Source organism: Protopterus annectens, chromosome 4.part0 (assembly GCF_019279795.1).
Source record: "Protopterus annectens isolate FY-2018-M chromosome 4.part0, PAN1.0, whole genome shotgun sequence".
In the NCBI taxonomy this organism is placed as follows: Eukaryota; Metazoa; Chordata; order Ceratodontiformes; family Protopteridae; genus Protopterus; species Protopterus annectens.
Genome location: NC_056733.1, coordinates 245,616,843 through 245,640,406, shown reverse-complemented (window position 1 = coordinate 245,640,406; position 23,564 = coordinate 245,616,843). Strand labels below are relative to the sequence as shown.

At 41.8% G+C, this 23,564-nt stretch overlaps 1 protein-coding gene across 1 annotated transcript in view; it reads right to left on the bottom strand.

Moving 5' to 3' along the window:
- Nucleotides 1–23,564, bottom strand: part of LOC122799284 (cytosolic arginine sensor for mTORC1 subunit 1-like) — a 467,271-nt gene that overhangs the window by 164,676 nt on the left and 279,031 nt on the right. Inside the window, exon 7 of the mRNA XM_044068241.1 lies at nucleotides 12,732–12,814. Within this exon, the coding sequence (XP_043924176.1) occupies nucleotides 12,732–12,814 (83 nt within the window). The remainder of the gene's footprint in view (nucleotides 1–12,731; nucleotides 12,815–23,564) is intronic.

The window sequence follows — 23,564 nt, the reverse complement described above, 5'->3', positions numbered from 1 at the left end:
TGATCTGGGACATTCCTCCCAGCCTAGTGTCATTAGTTCATTCAACCTAATAGAGAGAGAACATTTGAGAAGTCCAACCCACTTAGATTCTTAACCATGAATTATCTTCTATTCCAGCTTTCTCCTTTTCAAAAAAAAAAAAAAAAAAAAAAAAAAATCTAAGCTTGTTTCCCCCCTTTCCTGTAAGTAGTCTAGTCCAGATAGAGAACTGCTGTATCCAGGACTATTCGTAAGCGCCTGAGCGCCCCACACCTTTCTGTGTAGGAGGGATGCCTTTTAGCTTATCAGTGGGAGTGGTAAGCACAAGGTAACCTATCAACCACATAAGTGGTTTCTGGCCCAGAAATTGTAGTGAATAGCTGTTTGGGCAGTTTTTCCACCTCTCTCAACTTCCCGATTTAAAAGCCCGCATTTGCACTGGTTTCCCCCCTTTCCTGTTACTAGTCTAGTCCAGATGCAGATTTGCTGTATACAGGACTGTTTGTAAGTTTCTGAGCCCCCCCCCAGCCTTTCTGCGTTGGAGGGAATCCTTCTAGCTTATCAGTGGGAGTGGTAAGCAGTCGGTAGCCTATCTACCACAGGAGGAGTGGCTTCAGGCCCAGATATTGTGGCTTATTGGCATTTTGGGCAGTTTCTTCCTTCTCTTAACTTTCTCGCTTAAAAGCCTACATTTGGCGCTTGTTTCGCCCTTTCCAATAACTAGTCTAGTCCAGATACAGATATGCTGTGTCCAAGACTGTTTGTAAGCTTCTGAGCCTCCCAAGCCTTTCTGCGTTGGTGGGAAGCCTTCTAGCTTATCAGTGGGAGTGGTAAGCACTAGGTAGCCTATCTACCACAAGAGGAGTGGTTCCTGGGCCAGAAATTTTAGTTTATTGGCCGTCTGGACAGTTTCTCCATCTCTCTCTCAACTTTCTGGTTTAAAAGCCCGCATTTGCGCTTGTTTCCTGCCTTTCCTGTAGCTAGTTTAGTCCAGATACAGACTTGCTGTATCCAGTACTGTTTGTAAACTTCTGAGTGGTGCCAGAGTCTGCTCTTCAATTTTTCCCTTAGGTCTACTAGTTTTTCTCCTCTCCTGCACTTATGCTAGCTTATTAGTCTAGCACTTTACCAAAGTTCTTGTAGCAATTATTGTAGCATGCAAAAGTGCTACCAGCACTAAACATTCTACAAGGAAACAGATCCAGTACTTATAATCAATGCCCAACCCTCCAGGCATGTCTAAAGGTCAGTTCCCCGTGCTTTCTCCTATTAACCTGGTGAACTTGGGCATCCTGAGGCAATGTAGTAACTGCCTCATGAAAACAGACAACCCTCTCCTCTTACCTTCCAACACTCAAACTTGCGAGAGATGCACTTTGTGAAGATAGGCGAAGGCCATCAGCCAAGCCAGATAGAATTTTGTAGATAATTCTGGTCATTTGTAAGTATTAATGTAAAATGTAACCATGTGCTTTGCTGTAAGAAAGCTAAGTCAAGCATTTTACAATTGTCTTTGATGTCAAAATTCGGAGCCGATATGTCTAGAGGGAGGCATCCTGCTTATTGTTTTAAGACCAGAGTTAATGGCTAGAATTTGCATGTTTAAATGTTCTTTATTACTCTGGTTTCTGACCAGGTGTAAACAATGTAAATGTAGTTTATGTTAGCCTGGGAACACCAGAGAAGTGTGAATAATAAAGTCATGTGAAGCAGTTCTGTGTTATCAATTTCAAGACAGCGAATCAGAGAGCTCAGAGCATTTTGTCTTGAGAACATCCATCACCACCAGCACTGCTTTGCTCTATATGCAAGTCATTTAGAACTGTGTTTTTTCTTAGATATATCTAGGAAGTAGGAAGATTAGACGAGTTTGTTTTCTGTGATGTCAGAACATTTCTACCATATTATTTTAAGTATTGCTCTGTGATCTCAACTCTTGACTAGCACTGCCTAGTAAGTATTGTCTAGTGTTTTTATTATTTATTAAACAATTTTAAACCTTTCTACTATGGCTGTTTATGTAGAGTTAATTTAAGCTCTAGAACACATTGTATGTATACAGTGATACTGTACTAAGTCACTAATAAGCCTCAACTGTTCAGTCACACTTACTATTTGGATAATAATATTGCACAGTAATAACTGGACACCCTTTCAGAAAGGTGTTTGAGTACCTAATATTAGTGGGTGGTGGCAGCTGGTACTACCTTTTAGACTGTGCATATAAAGGAACACAGCTGGTGAACCTATGCCAGCCTTCCCCAGGAGTGTCTGTGTGGTTGTATAAACTCTTATCTCAAAGCGTGTGTGTCAGCTACTTTGGCAGGACACGAAGCACTGGTTGGACAGAGAGGGTGCTAGAGGTTTTAGCTTGCCCACTAAGCTGAGATCTGGACCTTATAGCTGTGCCAATGGGGAGTCTTATTGGGGACCTGGAGAGAAAGGGTGAAACCAGCCCCAGACTGACTGTGATCTCTGTCAGCTCTTAAGGGAAATTGTGCTTTACTGGGTGTGTGTTTATTATCCTTTCCCCTAATATGGACACCCTCATTGGTGTTAGTGGTGAGGATTGAGGCTCCCTGATTGCTGGGCCAGGGCACAGGCGTCACACACTTCTATATCCAAATTGGAAGCCACACACTCTCCAGCCAAGACTGGAATAGCTGGTTAAGAGAAGGTCAACACTTGCACCACACCACATGGAACACAGCTCTCCAGAACACACACCAGCACTGCCTTCACATAAAAACACAAACCACACACTCACCTTCGCGGGGGCTCTCAATAAAAATCCACCCAAGCAGCAGAGACCTCCAAGGCAGAAACGCACTCTACCACCACAACACTAATCACGAGACACATAACTCCCCTAAACAGTCTGCCATTTAACCAAAGCCCCCAAGACAAAACAGCAAGCCCAACACACTAGTCATACGTGACTTGATAGTGAGGCACACTGATATCCCACTCACTAGGTTGAATAAGGAGAAAGTGACAGTCAGCTGCCTGTCAGGTGCCAGGATCCACCACATAACGCATGCACTCAGGTCCCTCAACAACAGGTACAAATATGACTCATTGTACATTTGGGTGTGAATGACCTGAGATATACCTCCTTGGACTACATGAAGAGAGACATGGAAGAGCTCTCGGATTATGCAGCCCAGGTGGGTATGACCCTAGCCCTGAGCAGCATCCTACCATTGCCCAGAATAATATCAGTACAAGCAGAAAATGATCTATTTCAACAACTAAGTTTTTGGTGTCATTCTAAGGGGATCCAGTATCTGTCTGCCTGGGATGACATGATTGACAGACCTCGACGCTTTGCCAGAAATGGCCTGCATCTGTCACGCCTGGGCTTCCGGATACTGGCAAAGGCTCTTGCCACCCCTATAGTGCTTTTTTTAGGTGGTGTTCCAAAGACCAAATTACCACTAACAGCTACAAACAAATGCAATCTGAGGGTCATGCTGCTCAACGCTAGAAGTCGATCTCAAAATGCACTCGCTTGAAGCACTCCTTAAAATGGAGAACATCGACATTTGTGCTGTAACAAATTCAAGGCAGCAGAAAACACCCCTGCAGTACCAGGCTATAACTTATTCCACACCTTTCGGCCCCAGAACTTGGACTGAAGCTCCAAAGGTGGTGGTGCTTCCATATTTATAAAGGATGCGCACACCTCCAGAGTGGTAGCCTAACATAATACATCAGAGATACTTCAGGTGTAGCTAACATTGGGTAAGACAGCTATTCAGGTCATAGCTTGCTATAGGTCCCCAACCATGTCCCAAGACTCGCACTCCACATTCCTAAGTACCCTGGAGAATATTAGGGTCCAACATAACACTCTCTTACTAGGCAATTTCAACTACCCCTCCATTAACTGGGTAAAATACTCGTGTACCAGTACACTTGCCCAATGTTTCCTGGAGTTCATTAATTCTAATGCCCTTGACCAGCTCATTCTTACCCCCACTAGAGGTAGCAACATCCTTGACCTGGTCATTATTAACATGGGTGACTGTTGCTCTACACCAATAATCATACACCAATGCACTGTACAAACACGTACACAATTGCATGGATCTTGCCATACCCAATAGAACCAAGACGTTCTCCTTCAAAAACAGGAAGCCAATATGGTGGTCCCCTTCCATAAACAAACTCTGCAACAGAAGGAATAAACTGATATAGAATAAGGTGAAGTCCCAAGATGGAAAACTCTCTTATCAACCTCAACAAAAAGTTGAGATACCTCATCAAATCCTCTAAAGCTAGCTATGAAAATAGAATTGCAGCAGATAGGAAAGACAACCACAAGGCCTTCTATAGTTATGTAAAGAATCTCCATGGCAATACCCAGATTTGCTCTGATCTACTGCACAATGGTACTTCCTATACCGAGCCAACAAATATTGCCAATATACTGGCCAACAGATTCAGTGCCAACTTTACCCCCCCCAAATGACCAATCAACACCAGTAGACTGCCAAGCACCCAGTATTACTGCTGCACAGGTTAAAAAGTACAGTTTTGTACCTACCATAAATGTAGATGTTCGAAGATCCACATTGCTGCAGTCCTTACACTTGGGTAGTCCGCTGTCCTCGGTCGGCCCGAATATCAAAGTATAAGGCTGACGTCGGTCAAGGCGCATTAGACTGACATCAGGACGTCAGGGTACAAATGCGCATGACCGACGTCATATCCTCAGTCTTTTCTTGCCCCAGATGTCAGAAGACCCTAACAAGAAAGGTCAAAACCCAAAGACAACAAAACCAACAACCAACCACCCTAGCACTAATAATATGTACAATATATACAATATACACAATATTTACAATCCAACCCACACAACCGCCTCTAACTACAGAGGGGAAGGAGGGAGGGTAAATTGGACTGCAGCAATGTGGATCTTCGAACATCTACATTTATGGTAGGTACAAAACTGTACTATGTTCTTCATCTCACATTGCTGCAGTCCTTAAACTTGGGTAGAATCCCAAAGCAGAGGTAAGGGAGGATGGCACAACTATAAAGAAGCAGGAGCTGCCAAAATGCCCTGTAAAATAGCAGTGGCAAAACCAGCCCTAGATTTAGAGTAAAGTGGAAGGTGATAATGCTTAGAGAAAGTATGCACAGAACTCCAAGTAGCTGCCTCCAAGATATCTTTAGTTGCCACCCCCCTTAAAAAAGCTGTTGGAAGTGGCAGTAGCCCTAGTGGAATGAGGCCTAATCCCAGCTGGAACCTCCTTGCCATGATGGGAATAACAGAAAGCAATGCAAAACCCAATCCACTTTGAAATAGTTTGTTTTGACACAGGCTTGCCCTGAGAACTCAAAGCAAAAGAAACAAATAACTGCTGAGACTGCCTGAACCCTTTAGTTCTGCTCAAATAATATCGCAACTGCCTGTGTATATCCAAAGTGTGCAAAATCTTCTCCCCTTTATTTTGGGGTTTGCATAAAAGGTAGGCAAATGAATAGTTTGGTTTAAAGACACACTAGAAACCACTTTAGGCATAAAGGAAGGATTAGTACGCAAAGATACCCTATCCTTATGGAAAATTAAGAAAGGCTCAACTGCCATAAGGGCCTGTAATTCAGAAACCCTTCTCGCAGAGGTAATGGCTAACACAAAAGCAGTCTTCCATGATAAATATTTCAACTCAGCAGTAGCTGCAGGCTCAAAAGGTTGTAGAGTGAGTTTCTCCAACACAAAATTGAGATCCCAAGCAGGAGTAGGAGCTCTCGTGGGGTCTTATATTCTTTGCCCCTCTAAGGAATTGCTTAAACAAAGGATGAGAAAACAATGGTGGGTCACAATCATAGTGAGCAGAAATTGCTGCAGCATGAATCTTAATAGAAGAGAAGGACAAACCTTTGTCCAGTAACTCAGTAAGATATTGAAGAGCCACACTTAAATTAGGCTTAGAAACATCAAATGCTTTTGCTGCACTCCAAAATAAAAATCTCTTCCATTTATCTGCGTACACTTTCCTTGTACTAGGCCTTCTGGCTTCCAAAATAACATTCAAAACTTGCTGTGGAAGCTGAAACCCTCCAGGGTTTAAAACAGAATATGCCAGGCTGTCAGGTGAAGAGAGTGAAGTTTGACATTGAGTAAATGACTGTTCTCCTGAGTCAGCAGGTGTGGAATCGAAGGTAAAGGCCATGGAGGCTCCTGCCAGACTTCTCAGTAGTGGGTACCAATGCTGTCGAGGCTAATCTGGAGCTATTAAAATCATCTTTGGCTTGTCCTGTCTGACCTTCAGAAGTACCTTTGGGAGGAGAGGCAGAGGTGGAAAGGCATACACATGAAGATTGCTCCAATTGAATGAAAGAGCATCCACTTTCCAAGCTGTGGGATGAAAACTTTTTGTGCAAAACTTTGGCAGCTGGTAGTTTAGTGGAGAAGCAAACAGATCTATGTCTGGAGTTCCCCATGACACTGTCAATTTCTGAAATACATGAGGATCCAATTTCCACTCGTGGGGATCCATAATTTGTCTGCTCAACACATCTGCTAAGGAGTTCTGTGCTCCCGGCAGAAACCTTGCCTGAAGATTTAGCTGTAAACTGAGAGCAGTCTCCCACAAAATCATTGCTTGTCTGCACAGAGGATAAGAATGTGTTCCCCCTTGCTTGTTGATGTACCACATGACAGTTGTGTTGTCTGTTAGAATCAACACCTGCCCTGGAAGAAGTAAATCCTTGAAAGCTATTAATGCAAATTGGACTGCTAACATCTCCTTCAGGTTGATATGTAGATGTAGAAGTCTGGCAGGCCACGTGTCTTGTATCCACTTTCCATTTAGATGAGCTCCCCAAGCTTTGTCTGAGGCATCTGTCGTTAGAATCTGACTTGCCTCTGGCCGGGTCACAGAGAGTCCCTTGTTTAGGTGACATTCCTGAGCCCACCACAAAAATTCCTTTTGAATGCAAGGTATTATCTGAATGACAGTGTCCAAATCTTGGCAGTGCTGTGTCCATACATTTTTGAGATACCATTGTAGCTTCCTCATATGCAGTTTGGCATTGGGAAGCACCAGAATACAAGATGCCATGAACCCCAAGGCTTGAAGGACTGTCCTTGCAGTCAGCCTGGACTGATGAGACAATTGATGGAAGTAAAGAGAAAGATTCTTTTGTTTGTCCGGGGTCCAAAAGGCCATCTGGGATGCTGTATTCAGTCTCACACCCAGAAAGCACATGTCCTGAGAGGGTACTAGACTGGACTTTATTTCGTTCACAGACTACCCCAGGCATCTTAGCACTGCTATCACATAGTGTAGATGAAGAAGTTCTTCTTTTCCTTGAGCCAGAATCAGACAATCGTCCAAATAAGGATAGATCTGTATTCCTCTTAGTCTGAAGAAAGCTATCACTGGAGCCAGAACCTTCGTGAATACTCTGGGTGCAGTAGATAAGCCAAAGGGCAATGCAGAGAACTGATAATGAGAAGTCCCAGCCCGGAAACGTAGATACTTCCTGCAACTTAGCCTGATAGGAACATGAAGGTAAGCCTCCTTGAGATCCAGAGTCACCATCCAATGATCTTTGCCCAGCAGAGGTAAAAGTTGTTGTAACGTCAACATTTTGAACTTGGGAATGTCCAGATAAGTGTTGAGGATAGATAAATCCAAAATTGGTCTCCACGTGTTCCCCTTCTTTGGTACTAGGAACAGGCGAGAATAAAATCCTAGGCCCACTTCTGACAGAGGGACCGGCTGAATGGCTCCTATTTGGAGCAGCAGAGAAATCTGTTTGTGAGCCTCTATTCTTTGCTGAGGAGGAACGTCTGGCATACCTTTGAAAGGAGGCACGGTATGGAAATAAAACCTGTAACCTTGGTGTATGATATACAATACCCATCTGTCTTGGGTAATTAAACTCCAATTTTCTTTGAAAAGTGCCAACCTTCCTCCCAAAGGTGCTGCCAGTCGAGAAGACTCTGGCAGCTGAAAAGGTAGGTCATTGGGTCTGTTTACGAAAGGACTGACCCCTGCCCTCACCCGAAGACTGTGCAGGTGAACTCCCTGTTCTAGGCCTGAAAGAGCCCTGAGCTCTGCCCCTACCCCGTCTAGACCTGCCCCTAGACTGGGAATCATAAGAAGGATACGCCCACCCCTTAGTAGGCCAATTTCTGCTAAACTTCGGAGGCTGAACCTGCAAAAAATCTTTAACAGTCTGCATAGACTTAGCCTTGTCTTCCATTTTCTTTAAGACTGCCTCAACAGGTGAACCAAATAACACATCAGATTGTAAAGGAGCATCCAAAATCCTTGTCTTGACATGGTCAGATAAATTCTGATCCCTCAGCCAGGCGTGCCTGCGAAGAACTGACCCTGTGGCAGCCACCCTAGACGAGGCCTGTACAGCATCAAAACCACATTGCAAAGAATGCTTACCCACTTGTTCAGAGACATGTACCAAATCCTGTAACTCTTTACAGTCAATACCTTCCGCCAGAGCATCTACCTTAGACTTCAATTGAGACAGTAGATAGTTTTGGTATTTCAACATGTGAAACTGGCAATTTAGAGCCCTCATAGCTAGGGTGGAAGACGATAAACTTTCTTTCCCCATCTATCCAAAGCCCTAGCCTCTTTATCTGGAGGAACCGGATTTTTAACAACAGAAGCCTTAACACCCTTAGGCCCCTGACTAACAGTTTCTGGGTCCCCTAGGACTCTTAAAAGAAACTTATGAGCTTCAGGCACCCTATAATACCTATCCGGCTTAACAGGAGCAGGAGGCAAGGAATCAGGATTAAGAGAAGCCTCTGCAAACACATCCTCCACCACATCCAGAACAGGAGGTATAGCCAAAGGCCTATGCTGGGGTAAAAACAGAAATTCCCTAAGCCTTTTCCTGGAATCAGAGAAATCCTGACCTTCCCACTTAAAATGCTCCCTCATGGAATGGAGGGTCTCTGAAAAAGAAAAATCCTCAGGAGGAGAAGCAGAAGGAGTAGAATCATCCACATCAGAATCAGAATAAGGAGAATACTCCTGCAAGTCTTCAGCCGAAGACTCTGAAACATCAGAAGTCTGCTCAAAACTCCCCAACTCAGGTTCCACCCTAGGCCTCTTATCAGGAGGGGGCAAAGAACCTCTAATTAAGGTAATCAAATCTTCTGCCATTTTAAGCATATGCTTCTTGGGCACAGATCCTGAAGAACTAGGAGTGACACCAACTGAAGCTAAACCTGGCCTGCCTCTGGGAGAAGCCTTGGAAACAGAAGGCCTAACCACCCTAGGAAGGGAGGGGAGTACAGTAACCTGAGAAGCCCCTTCAGCCTGACTTGCCTCCTGAGAGGCCACATCCTGCAATAACAAGGTCTCCCCCTGGGCCTCCAGAGAAACCTCCGGTGGAACCACCGGCTCCACCGATACCTCTAAAGAACCGGCGTCCGTACGGACGACTCGTCTACCCTGGGCTTAGCTGCTTTATCCTTGCGCTTCTTTGAAGAAGCGGACGCCGGAGCATCCGACGGCATAGTGTAATTGCACCGCTTCCCAAAGACTAACCTGGCACAATCTAACCTTCTCTTAATAGTGCGCTTATTGAATCTAGCACAAAAGCGACACCCAACAACGTCGTGCTCAGGCCCTAAACAAGGAATACACAAGGTATGATAATCTCTATGCGGTATCTGTTTCCCACAAGAAATACAGTTATTCACTTTTTCTGACATCCAGTAAACCACTGAGGCAAGAAAAAAGCAAAATATTCCCCAACGGGGTACTTAGCAAACTTTGACTCGGTCTGAAACTCCGAACTCGAAAAATTTCAGAACGCCGAACGGCACTTGCAACGCTGCTTCTGCATCGGACCATGCGGCAAAAAAGACTGAGGATATGACGTCGGTCATGCGCATTTGTACCCTGACGTCCTGATGTCAGTCTAATGCGCCTTGACCGACGTCAGCCTTATACTTTGATATTCGGGCCGACCGAGGACAGCGGACTACCCAAGTGTAAGGACTGCAGCAATGTGAGATGAAGAACATCAGCACTGTCCAAGGCCAAGAATACAGCTTCTATGGGACCTGACAATATCCCTGGTTGCGTTTTAGATGAACTACAGAGTGAACTGGCACCTCACCTGTGTGCCCTGTTCAATCACAGCCTCACCTCAGGCTTTGTCCTTAACGAATGGCACACTGCTACAGTCATCCCTCTCCACAAAGGAGGAGCAACTACAGACCCTGGAACTATCGCCCCATTAGCCTTACGAGTCTGATATGCAAAGCTATGAAACGCATCATCATGGACCTAACAAACAGCGATATAGGGAATCTCCAAACTCTGGATCCCACACAGTTTGGTTTTGTGAAGGGTAGATCATGCCTGCTCAACTTGGTTGACTTCTTTGAGTTAGGTCACCAGAGCTGTGGATGAAGGCAAGGTAGCTCATACAGCCTACCTTGATCTGGCCAAGGCTTTTGATACCATTCCCCAATCAGGAATCACAGAAAAACTCACTAAGCTTGGCATTAACCCCTATATCACTAAATGGGTTGCAAACTGGCAAACAGAACCCAGAGTGTGAAAGTAGCTGACTCCAAGTCAGACTGCCGACTAGTCACGAGTGGAGTCCCACAGGGTTCGGTCCTGGATCCTCTCCGGTTTGGTATCTACTTCTCTGAAGTCCAGGCCAACATGAAGGGATTCTTGGCTGACAAATTTCGCAGACAATTGCAAGTTGGGAGTAATTATTAACTCCCCAAGTGATGTTGACATCCTACAGAATGGCCTCACAGAGACCAACGACTGGTGTCAGAACCATGGCCTTAAGATCAATGGCAAAAATGTGTGGTCAGCCCCTTTGGGAAAAACCTGGTTCCCATAAATTACCACATTGATGGTAGTCCACTGAACATAGAAGGCGCTATAAGAGATCTGGGAACATAGGTTGACAGCAACCTCTCTTTTTATCACCACATTGCCACTGTGGTCAGAAAGTCCTTCTTTGTGGCACAGCTCATTACTACTGGTTTTGCATCCAGGAAGAAAGAGGTTATTGTCTCCCTCTACTCTTCCCTCATTAGGCCAATCGAGTACAACGCCCCATTTGGCATGTACCTCACTAGACACCTGCAACAACTGGAGAGGCTGCAAGAGTACCTCACAAAGAAGATCTTCTAGGCCTTTAACACTTGTCCTATATGGACAGACTCAAAAACTCAACTATTCTCTGTCTCATATCGCTGACTTAGACGCTATCTCTGCTTGACTTACAAAGCCATGTCTGACCCAGCTATGTTAGAAATGTTACATCTAAAGAAATCACAATCCCTCTGCACCACATGCTCCAGAGACCTCAACCTCATTACCACATTTAACAGAACATGCTGGAGGGACAGGTTCATAACCCAGAGACTGCCCATGCTATGGAACAGACTTCCCATACATGTCAAGCAGAGCACCTCGCTGACCCTCTTCAAGAGAAATCTTGATGAGTGGATGGGAAACAGAAAATTTACCTTGGGGATAACGCCAGTAGCTCTATTTGACAGAGGCACTGGGAACTAAGATCGGGTGGCACTATGCCAGGGTAAATCCTATGGCTAGGCTTATAAACGCCCCAGGGCCATTAGCTTAGTACACACCTATGAACAGTTCCAAATACCTGTCATTTTTGGCCCAAAACCTCCAGGTGTCTGCTAGAAAGATGAAGAGGAATTTCACCTTTCAACACGGCAATGACTCCAAGCATGCATCCAAATCAACAAAAGAATGGCTTCACCAGAAGAAAATTAAAGTTATGGAATGGCCCAGCCAGAGCCCAGACCTAAATCCAATAGAAAATCTGTGGGGTGACTTGAAGAGGGCTGTGCACAAGAGATGCCCTCACAATCTGACAGATTTGGAGCTCATTTGCAAGGAAGAGTTGGAAAATACTGCCAAGTCAAGATGTGCCATACTGATAGACCCCCTACCCAAGACTGAATGCTGTAACTAAATCGAAAGGTGCTTCAACAAAGTATTAGTTTAAGGGTGTGCACACTTATGCAACCAGCTTATTGTATGTTTTTTTTATTTTTTATATTTTTTTCCTGTAACAGATTTGTTTTTCAAATGAACCGTACAGGCTATAGGTCACATTAAAGGTGGGAAAAGTTTTGAAATGATTTATTGTGGTCTCATTTTTTTATATCACAAAAACCTAGCATTTTAACGGGGTGTGTAAACCTTTTATACCCACTGTGTACATATATATCTATACATACACGCACACAAACACACACACACACACACTATATACATAAAACATACACACACACACACACACACACACACACACACACACACACACACACACACACACACACACACACACACACACACACACATAACTATATGAACATATCTTTATGTATAGTAATACTCAAGTAATGGCTATAGACAAATAATTACTGAACAGCCCTATCACTTTGTAATTCTTAGGATCTAATGTATACAGTGAGTAGTTCTGTAATGAATATAATCTGTACTTTCAAATTACCACTAAAATGTACAACATAACTGGTTTTAATATGAAGAATGACAAGCAGTACAGAAAAAAAGCTAAAATAATTAGGGCCAGTTATCATCCATCCATAAGCCACCAGTTTTGCATAGGAGGTCAGTGTGTCATCTCAATTGTGATAATCTAGAACCAATGTTCACACTGCCAGGTGGCTAGCCCTGCTACAGTAAGAGAAAGAAAAAAATAAAAAGACAGAATCTGATGTTTACCAAAGCCTAGAGGCTGTCCTCCGATTCGTACCATCCTCCATAGTTCCCCTGTGGAACTAGTCAGCAGGACATCAACAGGAAATCTGAAAACAAGAAAAACACTGATGCAGTCTCGATGCTTTTAAGAGGTGCACAGTCAATAAAGTATAAAATGTGAAGTCAAACTGGTTGCATGGTGATCAAGAGGGCAGCATCAACTCAGACTTCATACCTGCAAGAAAAGCTGCTCTCCCACTGGGCAGTGCATCGCCCAAAAATGGACACTCTTCCCTCAACATCAAATCTTCTACGAAGACACTCCTTGATGTATCCTATAGTTATGTTTAGGTAACTCACTAGTCAGCACTCCATCTTTTTTTTATATAACAGTTTTCACACTCGTGGATGGGCACATACAGGTGAATGTACGAAATTCTAACTTACTGATGATGGTTCACACACCAGATGTAGTAATTTACTAAACAAAGGTTACATGAATAAACACAAGTCGCTGTTAGGGGTGATAAAGGCATACATTTTAGCAGGTGTGATGCATGTAAGCTACCACGTAGAAAGGTAAGGGAATTCATTCATGTAAACTAGTGATGACCCAAATTCTACTTGCTTACATATTACACTAAATACATATACAACTCTTATGGTGTAATACATACCAAAAGCTCAGGTCATTATCAGTTCATTTTCATAAAGCAGTGTCACAATCTTAAGTACCTTCATACATGGATCCTCTCATTTTTCTCTGTCATGGGAACTTGACAACTGGATAACTGCAGTTAAGTCCAACTCCCACAAAACAGATCAAGTGAAAACACTTTCAGTAAACCAGAGTCTGCCATTTTCCCTATTCTTGTGGGACAGGAGAATTATAAGATGGAGAGTGCAGAAAGTATCCCTTGCATGGGTGGTACAATGGATTGCTTTCTGCAAAAAAAAATGGTTTGGTTAAATTTTGTCCTGCTAAAAATGCTTTTTTTTTTCAGCTGAACTATTTCTCAGGAAAAGGACTCTGAAATTGTCATCTGCAAATTCATAATAAATCCTGTTATTAGGCAGTTGGAATTCAGCAGATCTACCCCTTTGAGCATGAGCTTGCTCATTCTTTGCATGGAATGCCTATGAAAATCGACTTAAAGAAAGACATGGACAAATAATACACACTCTCACAAATCAATGACATTTGGCAATTGTCTACTATGTCCCCCTCGCATTTGTTTACTTACCACAAATTGACGTGTTCAATTGAGAGCACCTAACTTAATATCATCTGACGCTGTCATTTTTGTTATATCGAATAGAACACAATTTTTAAAAGAATTCAAAAATACATTGTTCTTTGTCATCTTTTAAGAAATCTTGCAAACCAAATTTTAGTTGCCGTTTCACAAAGACAACATACTGTGTCAGATGTAACGACTTGTTTCATGCACACACTAAAATACACAACTTCTTAAAACATATGGTACATTTATACCATAGTTATAAACAGATTATGGACATATCTTTCAAACATTGCATCCTACAAAATATCGTGCATTACTAACCTTTTTCAACTTAATAGATTTGCCGTATTTATAGACATGTTTATCTAGCATTAGAGTGTTTTTCCCCACTATAAAAACATCTGTATTGACAGTACTCAGCTACATAAACAACCCCCTTTGCTGAACAATCATCACACTTGGCCCCCACAGTATTGTCCATACGAATGGTGCTATAGTAAGCACTAATCATCATACATCTGCACGCCCTACAATTCCCACATGAAAAAGTTCCAATTTGTTTATTACCAATAATTCTTATGTTAGGAACTATAAATCATTCTCCAACCCATTTTTAAATTAAACCCTCTCAAAAATAAATCCAGGAATGTTTCCCAGTACATTTAAAAGAATCATTATTCTTGTGAATTATTTTCCAGTTATCTTTTAACACCTGTTGAATAATTCCACTATCCACAGACATGTCTAACACCACGGTGGTGGAAAAACCTTGTTGTACGATGGCTTTAGACAAGTTTGTATCCCTTAATAGCTGGAAGAAATTGTTCACATATTCTAACACATTACTTTTAAAACCTTTCTGCAAAATAGTTCTTTCAAATACAACCATTCTTCCTGAAGAAACGTATCTCTGGAGATCAATCTTGACAACTGAAAAACTTGTCCCCAGCTATATTGTTTTTAATACTAGTTGGATAGATGATCATAAAATGCAGACAGCCGTTTATAAATGTAGGTTTTCTAAAATGTGAGGGACCATAATGAGACACACAAATTTTTATTTTTAGCAATAGATAAAGTCTATACCGACAATAGAGGTGGAGATGTTAGGAATAGAGTAGAAACTAGGGAACTAGAATTTATTATAAGGCTACGAGCTAACATTGGGGTAGGCCTGAATGACAAAATCAATTAAACCCATTCTTCTAGAGATTTAAAGAAATAGTAGGTAGTACCCCCTCAACTTTTTATACTTTTTTATATATTTTTATACTTTTATATATTTTTATACTTTTATATATATTTATACTTTTATATTGTATGTATTAAGTTGTATGATATAATATGCTGTTTCTATTGTTGAGCTGTTTTTAATTTTAAGCTTTTAAAATTTTTCACACTAGATATAAAACTTTTTATACTAAGTATATGGCTTTAAGGATTAATTGGGCAGTTGATGGCAATGATAAGCTTGGTATAAATGCTGTGCTTTACTCTTCTTTGATTGTCTGATTAAGTGGCTGGTGCCACGAAAGCGCTCACCTCTTACTAATAAAGCTGTTATTCTACACAGCCGTGGCTGCTACCTCCTGCTTTGTTTTTTACTGTTCATTACATAGACCAAGAAACTTTGATCTGTTTCTAAAAAGAAGCAGCCGAGGAAGTGTGAAAATATAAACAAAACCTACACAGTTTTGAAAAATATAAAAAAGAAATATGGACATGGGAGAGATTTGATATGGTGTAATATTTATACAAAGCTGAAAGCCAAATTAATCAATACAAAAATGGCAGCCCAAAAGATATTCAAAGAGAAATACAGGCAGAGAAGTCCAGACATGGAAAATTTCACAATAAAGAAAATATTACTAAGAGGGAATGGAGAAAAAAAGATTAGCAAGGTAGAAGTTATAAAAAAATATACAAGCTGATGTTATGGAATGCCTGAGAAGTGAAGGATTTGGTGTAGAAGGTCTAACATAGGTTACATCACAGCATGATGGAACGAGTCCCCAAAGTAATGAGAAATGGAAGACCAAAAGACATATGAAGAAGAAATATGCACATGGGAAAGAAAAAGATTTACTATGGTTTAAAATGTATGCAAAGGAGAAAGCAAAACTAATCAGTACAAAAAGAGCAGCACCAGAGATATTTGAAGAGAAATACAGGCAAAGGAATCTAAACACAGAAAATTTTACCACAGGAAAAAAATAAGACAAACAAGAAAAGTGGAAAAGAAGATTGGTAATGGAGAAGTTAACAGAAACTGAGGTTATGGAGTATCTGCGAAGAGAATGATTCAGTGTAGAAAAACTCAAAGCATCACAGCAGGATAAAGCAATAGATATCAAAACTAAGGAGAAGCCAGTGGAATGGTAAGCAACCAGTCAGTTGGCATATGAAGATATTTTGGGCCTTCCACAGGAAACAAGTATGAATGCTCAGTTTAAGCTGGAAAGCAAGGGAAGCAACAGGAAACTGTGGCAACTCTGGAGCAGTCATCGTTGAGGACTGAAAAGCCAGCGATTCCCCATATGACAAAGCAACAGATGACATTGAATGAAATTGAAGAGAATGTGCCACAGGAAGATGCTATAGAACTTTCTACAGAAGGCCCACAGAAGATGGAGAACAAAAAAATGTGCCCTCAGTTTAGAAGAAAATGAGCTAAGAGAAGAGTTGCTCGATTAAGTACAGCTAGATAGATAAAGATCAATGAAAGAAAGACTGAAGAAGGTCAAAAAAAACCAAAAAGTCAGAAGTTAGACAAAGCAAATGAACACAGTAAGTAGAACTGTCCATACAGATCCATGTAATATAACAGAAGTAAACAGGATATATTACTGTGCAGCTAAATTAATAACAGATAAAATTCTACCAAAAGAAGAACACAGGGTAGTAAGTGAATGGAAGGGGAGAAATCTAATACCATCATGGAAGTATCGAACAGAGAAAACTATAAAGCAGTTAAGACAAGAAGTGTCACTGTTAGGAGTACAGAAGAGGGAACAGATCAACAAAAATACTCAAAGACAGACGAGATAAAAGCAATGCACAATATTAAAATGGATCAGGATACATCATTCACGATCACAAATAAACTAAAAATATCAGCACACAGATAAATATAAAGGAAAACTACGAAATAAGCACTTTACTGATGACCCCAAAATGTTTTACAGAGAATTGGGAAACAAGATAAAAGGAATTGAAAGACCACCCAAAAAAAGACAACAGACACATTTTGGAGAAGTATTTATGAAGATCTTGTGGAACATAAAAATGTTAAATGGATAGAAGTAAAAGAAAGTACAAGACATTCAAAGGTACAGGATATGAAATGCGATGAAGTAACAGCCAGAGAGACAAACAAAGTTAAGAAAAGCCTATAATTGGAAACCACCACCAGACCCACATGCAGTACCTAACTTCTGGTTAAAAGTATTAACATCTTTGCATGAAGACTTGGCCACAAGTAAGAACTATTTATATGTGCACCCTGAACAGACACCAACATAGCCAACAGGAAAAACAATACTCCTACTTAACAGTGAACCTGTAAGCTACCCTAAAAATTATAGCCCAATAACTTGCCTTCCAACTATGTACAAACTATACACTAAGAGATGCAGACATAGTTTATAGTCATTTCGAAGAAAACTCAATCATGGCTACAGAACAAAAGGGCAATAAAAAAGTCATATGGAACAAAGGATCATATATTGCTAAATAAAGTCATAATGGAGACCTGTAAAAATGGGAAGAATCTAAGTATGGCATGGACTGGCTACAAAAAAAGCATTTGATAGTATCCCACATTCATGGATAAAAACAGTAAAACTATCAACAATAAAACATGAACAAATGCAAATAAAATTTAGTAAGGAATATTTTAGTAGACTTGAATTAATTCTGAAAACAGGAACAAAATTCAAGCTATAAACCAATTTGCTCTTCAAAACTGTAAGTTAGGACAGGAAGTGATTAACTGGCCCAAAACGTGTTGGATAGATTAGATAGGAAAACAAGAAGGATGCTTCATACTCGCCAAATGATTTATAAAAATCACTGCATACCAAGATTATATATTCCCCATTCCGAAGGGGGTATGGGCCTCCTTGAAATTGATTACATATATAGATCTGCAATCGTGGGACTGCACACATCTGCTGACCTCACAGGTCCCAAAATGTAGTGAAAGTTTTGAAACATGAGGAAAATAAATCTAAGATTACCTCCCTGCTTAATCTAGCAGAAACATTTCGATGTCAAGCAGGAATGGAAATAAAACTAGAAGTAGATAAACATCAGGTGGCAACTGAACGTGCCAAAAAACAAAAATAATATAATGTGAAGAGAGGGATGGAGAAGGCAAGAAATGTGGAAAATGCATAAATATAGTTGCAAGTATAGAAAATTTCTGGAAGAACCTCATGTTGATAAAGATCGAACGCAGGAATGGTTAAGGAAAGGCGAATTTAAACCAAATGATGAAAGGTTAATATCGGTGGCCCAAGATAGTGGGCTACGCACACAGTTTACAAATTCCATTGAATATGTGGGAAAAACAGGCAAATGTAGGTTTTGCAAAACAGAACTGGAAACATTCGCACACCTCATTGCTGGTTGTGCCATACTAATGGCAGAAGGACTGTATACTGAAAGGCATAATAATGTGGCAAGACTGTTGCACTGAAGATTGTGCAAGCATTATGGTAATGAAATAGGTAGAAAACACTGGAAACATGAGCCACACAGCATCATAGAAAATGAAGTCTACATAACATGGAATCATCCATTAACAGTTCAAAAGACAGATGCGAGAAAACCAGATACAGTGGTTCATGAAAAGATAAAAGTAGCACTGATCACTGAAATCGCTATACCCAGTGACTACTGTGTCTTGCGTAGAGAGAGACACAAAGTCATAAAACATAAGGATTTTTAGGCAGAAACAAGAACAATGTGGAAGAAAGATACCCTGACTGTTCCAATAGTAGTAGGAGCAATGGGTCTTATAAAAAAAAAAAAGAGTATACAATCATATTTAGGTTCGTTACCAATACAAGTAACTCCATACAAATTGCGGGAGTCGTCATTACTGGGCACATTATAGGTGCTGCGAAGAGCACTTCTGGCTGACAAAGACTGAAAAGTACAGTTTTGTACCTACCATAAATGTAGATGTTCGAAGATCCACATTGCTGCAGTCCTTACATATGGGTAGTCCGCTGTCCTCGGTCGTCCCGAATACCAAAGTATAAGGCTGACGTCGGTCAAGGCGCTTAGAACTGACATCAGAACGTCAGTGTACAAAAGCGCATGACCGACGTCATATCCTCAGTCTTTTCTTGCCCCAGATGTCAGAAGGCCCTAAAAAGAAAGGCCAAAACCAAAAGACAGCAAAAAACCAACCAACCACCCCTGCACTAATCCTATTTATAATATTTACAATATTCACAACCCAAACCACACAACCGCCTCTAACTACAGAGGGGAAGGAGGGAGGGTAAATTGGACTGCAGCAATGTGGATCTTCGAACATCTACATTTATGGTAGGTACAAAACTGTACTATGTTCTTCATCTCACATTGCTGCAGTCCTTACATATGGGTAGAATCCCAAAGCAGAGGTAAGGGAGGATGGCAAAACTATAAAGCATTAGGAGCTGCCAAAATGCCCTGTAAAATAGCAGTGGCAAAACCAGCCCTAGATTTAGAGTAAAGTGGAAGGTGGTAATGCTTAGAGAAAGTATGCACTGAACTCCAAGTAGCTGCCTCCAAAATATCTTTAGCTGCCACTCCCCTTAAAAAAGCTGTAGAAGTGGCAGTAGCCCTAGTGGAATGAGACCTAATCCCAGCTGGAATCTCCTTACCATGATGGGAATAACAGAAAGCAATACAAAACCCAATCCACTTAGAAATAGTTTGTTTTGAAACAGGCTTGCCCTGAGCACCCAAAGCAAATGAAACAAATAACTGCTGAGACTGCCTGAACCCTTTAGTTCTGCTCAAATAATATCACAACTGCCTGTGTATATCCAAAGTGTGCAAAATCTTTTCCCCTTTATTTTGGGGGTTTGCATAAAAAGTAGGCAAATGAATAGTTTGGTTTAAAGCCACACTAGAAACCACTTTAGGCATAAAGGAAGGATTAGTACGCAAAGATACCCTATCCTTATGAAAAATTAAGAAAGGCTCAACCGCCATAAGGGCCTGTAATTCAGAAACCCTTCTCGCAGAGGTAATGGCCAACAAAAAAGCAGTCTTCCATGATAAATATTTCAACTCGGCAGTAGCTGCAGGCTCAAAAGGTTGTAGAGTGAGTTTCTCCAACACAAAATTGAGATCCCAAGCAGGAGTAGAAGCTCTACGTGGGGGTCTTATATTCTTTGCCCCTCTAAGGAATTGCTGAAACAAAGGATGAGAAAACAATGGTGGGTCACAGTCATAGTGAGCAGAAATTGCTGCAGCATGAACCTTAATAGAGGAGAAGGACAAACCTTTGTCCAGTAACTCAGTAAGATATTGAAGAGCCACACTTAAATTAGGCTTAGAAACATCAAATTCCTTTGCTGTACTCCAAAATAAAAACCTCCTCCATTTATCTGCGTACACTTTCCTTGAACTAGGCCTTCTGGCCTCCAAAATAACATTCAAAACTTGCTGTGGAAGCTGAGACCCTCCAGGGTTTAAAACAGAATATGCCAGGCTGTTAGATGTAGAGAGTGAAGTTTGACATTGAGTAAATGACTGTTCTCCTGAGACAGCAGGTGTGGAATCGAAGGCAAAGGCCATGGAGGCTCCCGTACCAGACTTCTCAGTAATGGGTACCAGTGCTGTCGAGGCCAATCTGGAGCTATTAAAATCATCTTTGGCTTGTCCTGTCTGACCTTCAGGAGTACCTTTGGGAGGAGAGGCAGAGGTGGAAAGGCATACACATGAAGATTGCTCCAATTGAATGAGAGAGCATCCACTTTCCAAGCTGTGGGATGAAACCTTTTTGTGCAAAACTTTGGCAGCTGGTAGTTCAGTGGAGAAGCGAACAGATCTATGTCTGGAGTTCCCCATAACACTGTCAATTTCTGAAATACATGAGGATCCAATTTCCACTCGTGGGGATCCATAATTTGTCTGCTCAACACATCTGCTAAGAAGTTCTGTGCTCCCGGCAGAAACCTTGCCTGAAGATTTAGCTGTAAACTGAGAGCAGTCTCCCACAAAATCATTGCTTGTCTGCATAGAGGATAAGAATGCGTTCCCCCTTGCTTGTTGATGTACCACATGACAGTTGTGTTCAAATTGGACTGCTAACATCTCCTTCAAGTTGATATGCAGATGTTGAAGTCTGGCAGGCCACGTGTCTTGTACCCACTTTCCATTTAGATGAGCTCCCCAAGCTTTGTCTGAGGCATCTGTCGTTAGAATCTGACTCGCCTCTGGCCGGGTCACAGAGAGTCCCTTGTTTAGGTGACATTCCTGAGCCCACCACAAAAATTCTTTTTGAATGCAAGGTATTATCTGAATGACAGTGTCCATATCTTGGCAGTGCTGTGTCCATACATTTTTGAGATACCATTGTAGCTTCCTCATATGCAGTTTGGCATTGGGAAGTACCAGAATACAAGATGCCATGAACCCCAAGGCTTGAAGGACTGTCCTAGCAGTCAGCCTGGACTGATGAGACAATTGATGGAAGTAAAGAGAAAGATTCTTTTGTTTGTCCGGGGTCAAAAAGGCCATCTGGGATGCTGTATTCAGTCTCACACCCAGAAAGCACATGTCCTGAGAGGGTACTAGACTGGACTTTATTTCGTTCACAGAATACCCCAGGCATCTTAGCACCGCTATCACATACTGTAAATGATGAAGAAGTTCGTCCTTTCCTTGGGCCAGAATCAGGCAATCGTCCAAATAAGGATAGATCTGTATTCCTCTTAGCCTGAAGAAAGCTATCACTGGAGCCAGAACCTTCGTGAACACTCTGGGCAGTAGATAAGCCAAAGGGCAATGCAGAGAACTGATAATGAGAAGTCCCAGCCCGAAACGCAGATACTTTCTGCAACTGAGCCTGATAGGAACATGAAGGTAAGCCTCCTTGAGATCCAGAGTCACCATCCAGTGATCTTTGCCCAGCAGAGGTAAAAGCTGTTGTAACGTCAACATTTTGAACTTGGGAATGTCCAGATATGTGTTGAGGATAGATAAATCCAAGATTGGTCTCCACGTGTTCCCTTTCTTTGGTACTAGGAACTGGCGAGAATAAAATCCTAGGCCCACTTCTGGCAGAGGGACCGGTTGTATGGCCCTTATTTGAAGTAGCAGAGAAATTTGTTTGTGAGCCTCTAGTCTTTGCTGAGGAGGAACGTCCGGCATGCCTTTGAAAGGAGGCAAGGTATGGAAATAAAACTTGTAACCTCGGTGTATGATATCCAATACCCATTTGTCTTGGGTAATCAAATTCCAATTTTCCTTGAAGAGTGCCAACCTTCCTCCTAAAGGAGCTGCCAGGCAAGAAGGATCTGGCAGCTGAAAAGGTAGGTCATTGGGCCTGTTTACGAAAGGACTGGCCCCTGCCCTCACCCGAAGATTGTGCAGGTGAACTCCCTGTTCTAGGTCTGAAAGAACTCTGAGCTCTGCCCCTACCACGTCTAGATCTACCCCTAGACTGAGAATCATAAGAAGGATATATCCACCCTTTAGCAGGCCAATTCCTACTAAACTTTGGAGGCTGCACTTGCAAAAAATCTTTAACAGCCTGCATGGACTTAGCCTTGTCTTCCATTTTCTTCAAGACTGACTCCACAGGTGAACCAAACAACACACCAGACTGTAAAGGAGCATCCAAAATCCTTGTCTTAACATGGTCAGATAAATTCTGATCCCTCAGCCATGCGTGCCTGCGAAGAACTGAACCAGGCAGCCACTCTAGACGAGGCCTGTACAGCATCAAAACCACATTGTAAAGAATGCTTACCCACCTGCTCTGAAACATGCACCAAATCTTGTAATTCTTTACACTCAATGCCTTCCGCCAGAGCATCCACCTTAGACTTCAATTGAGAAAGAAGATAGTTTTGATATTTCAACATATGAAACTGGCGATTCAAAGCCCTCATAGCTAGGGTAGAAGATGTATAGACTTTCTTTCCCCATCTATCCAAAGCTCTGGCCTCTTTATCTGGAGGAACCGGATTTTTACAACAGAGGCCTTGACACCCTTAGGTCCCTGACTAACAGTTTCTGGGTCCGCCCTAGGACTCTTATAAAGATATTTATGAGCCTCAGGCACCCTGTAATACCTATCCGGTTTAACAGGAGCAGGAGGCAGAGAATCAGGATTAAGTGAAGCCTCTGCAAACACATCTTCCACAACATCCAGAACAGGAGGTATAGCCAAGGGCCTATGCTGGGGTAAAAGCAAAAATTCCCTAAGCCTTTTCCTGGAATCAGAGAAGTCCTGACCTTCCCACTAAAAATGTTCCCTCAAGGAATGAAAAGTCTCTGAAAAAGAAAAATCCTCTGGAGGAGAAGCAGAAGGAGTCAAATCATCTGCATCAGAATCAGAATAAGGAGAGTACTCCTGCAAGTCTTCAGCCGAAGACTCAGA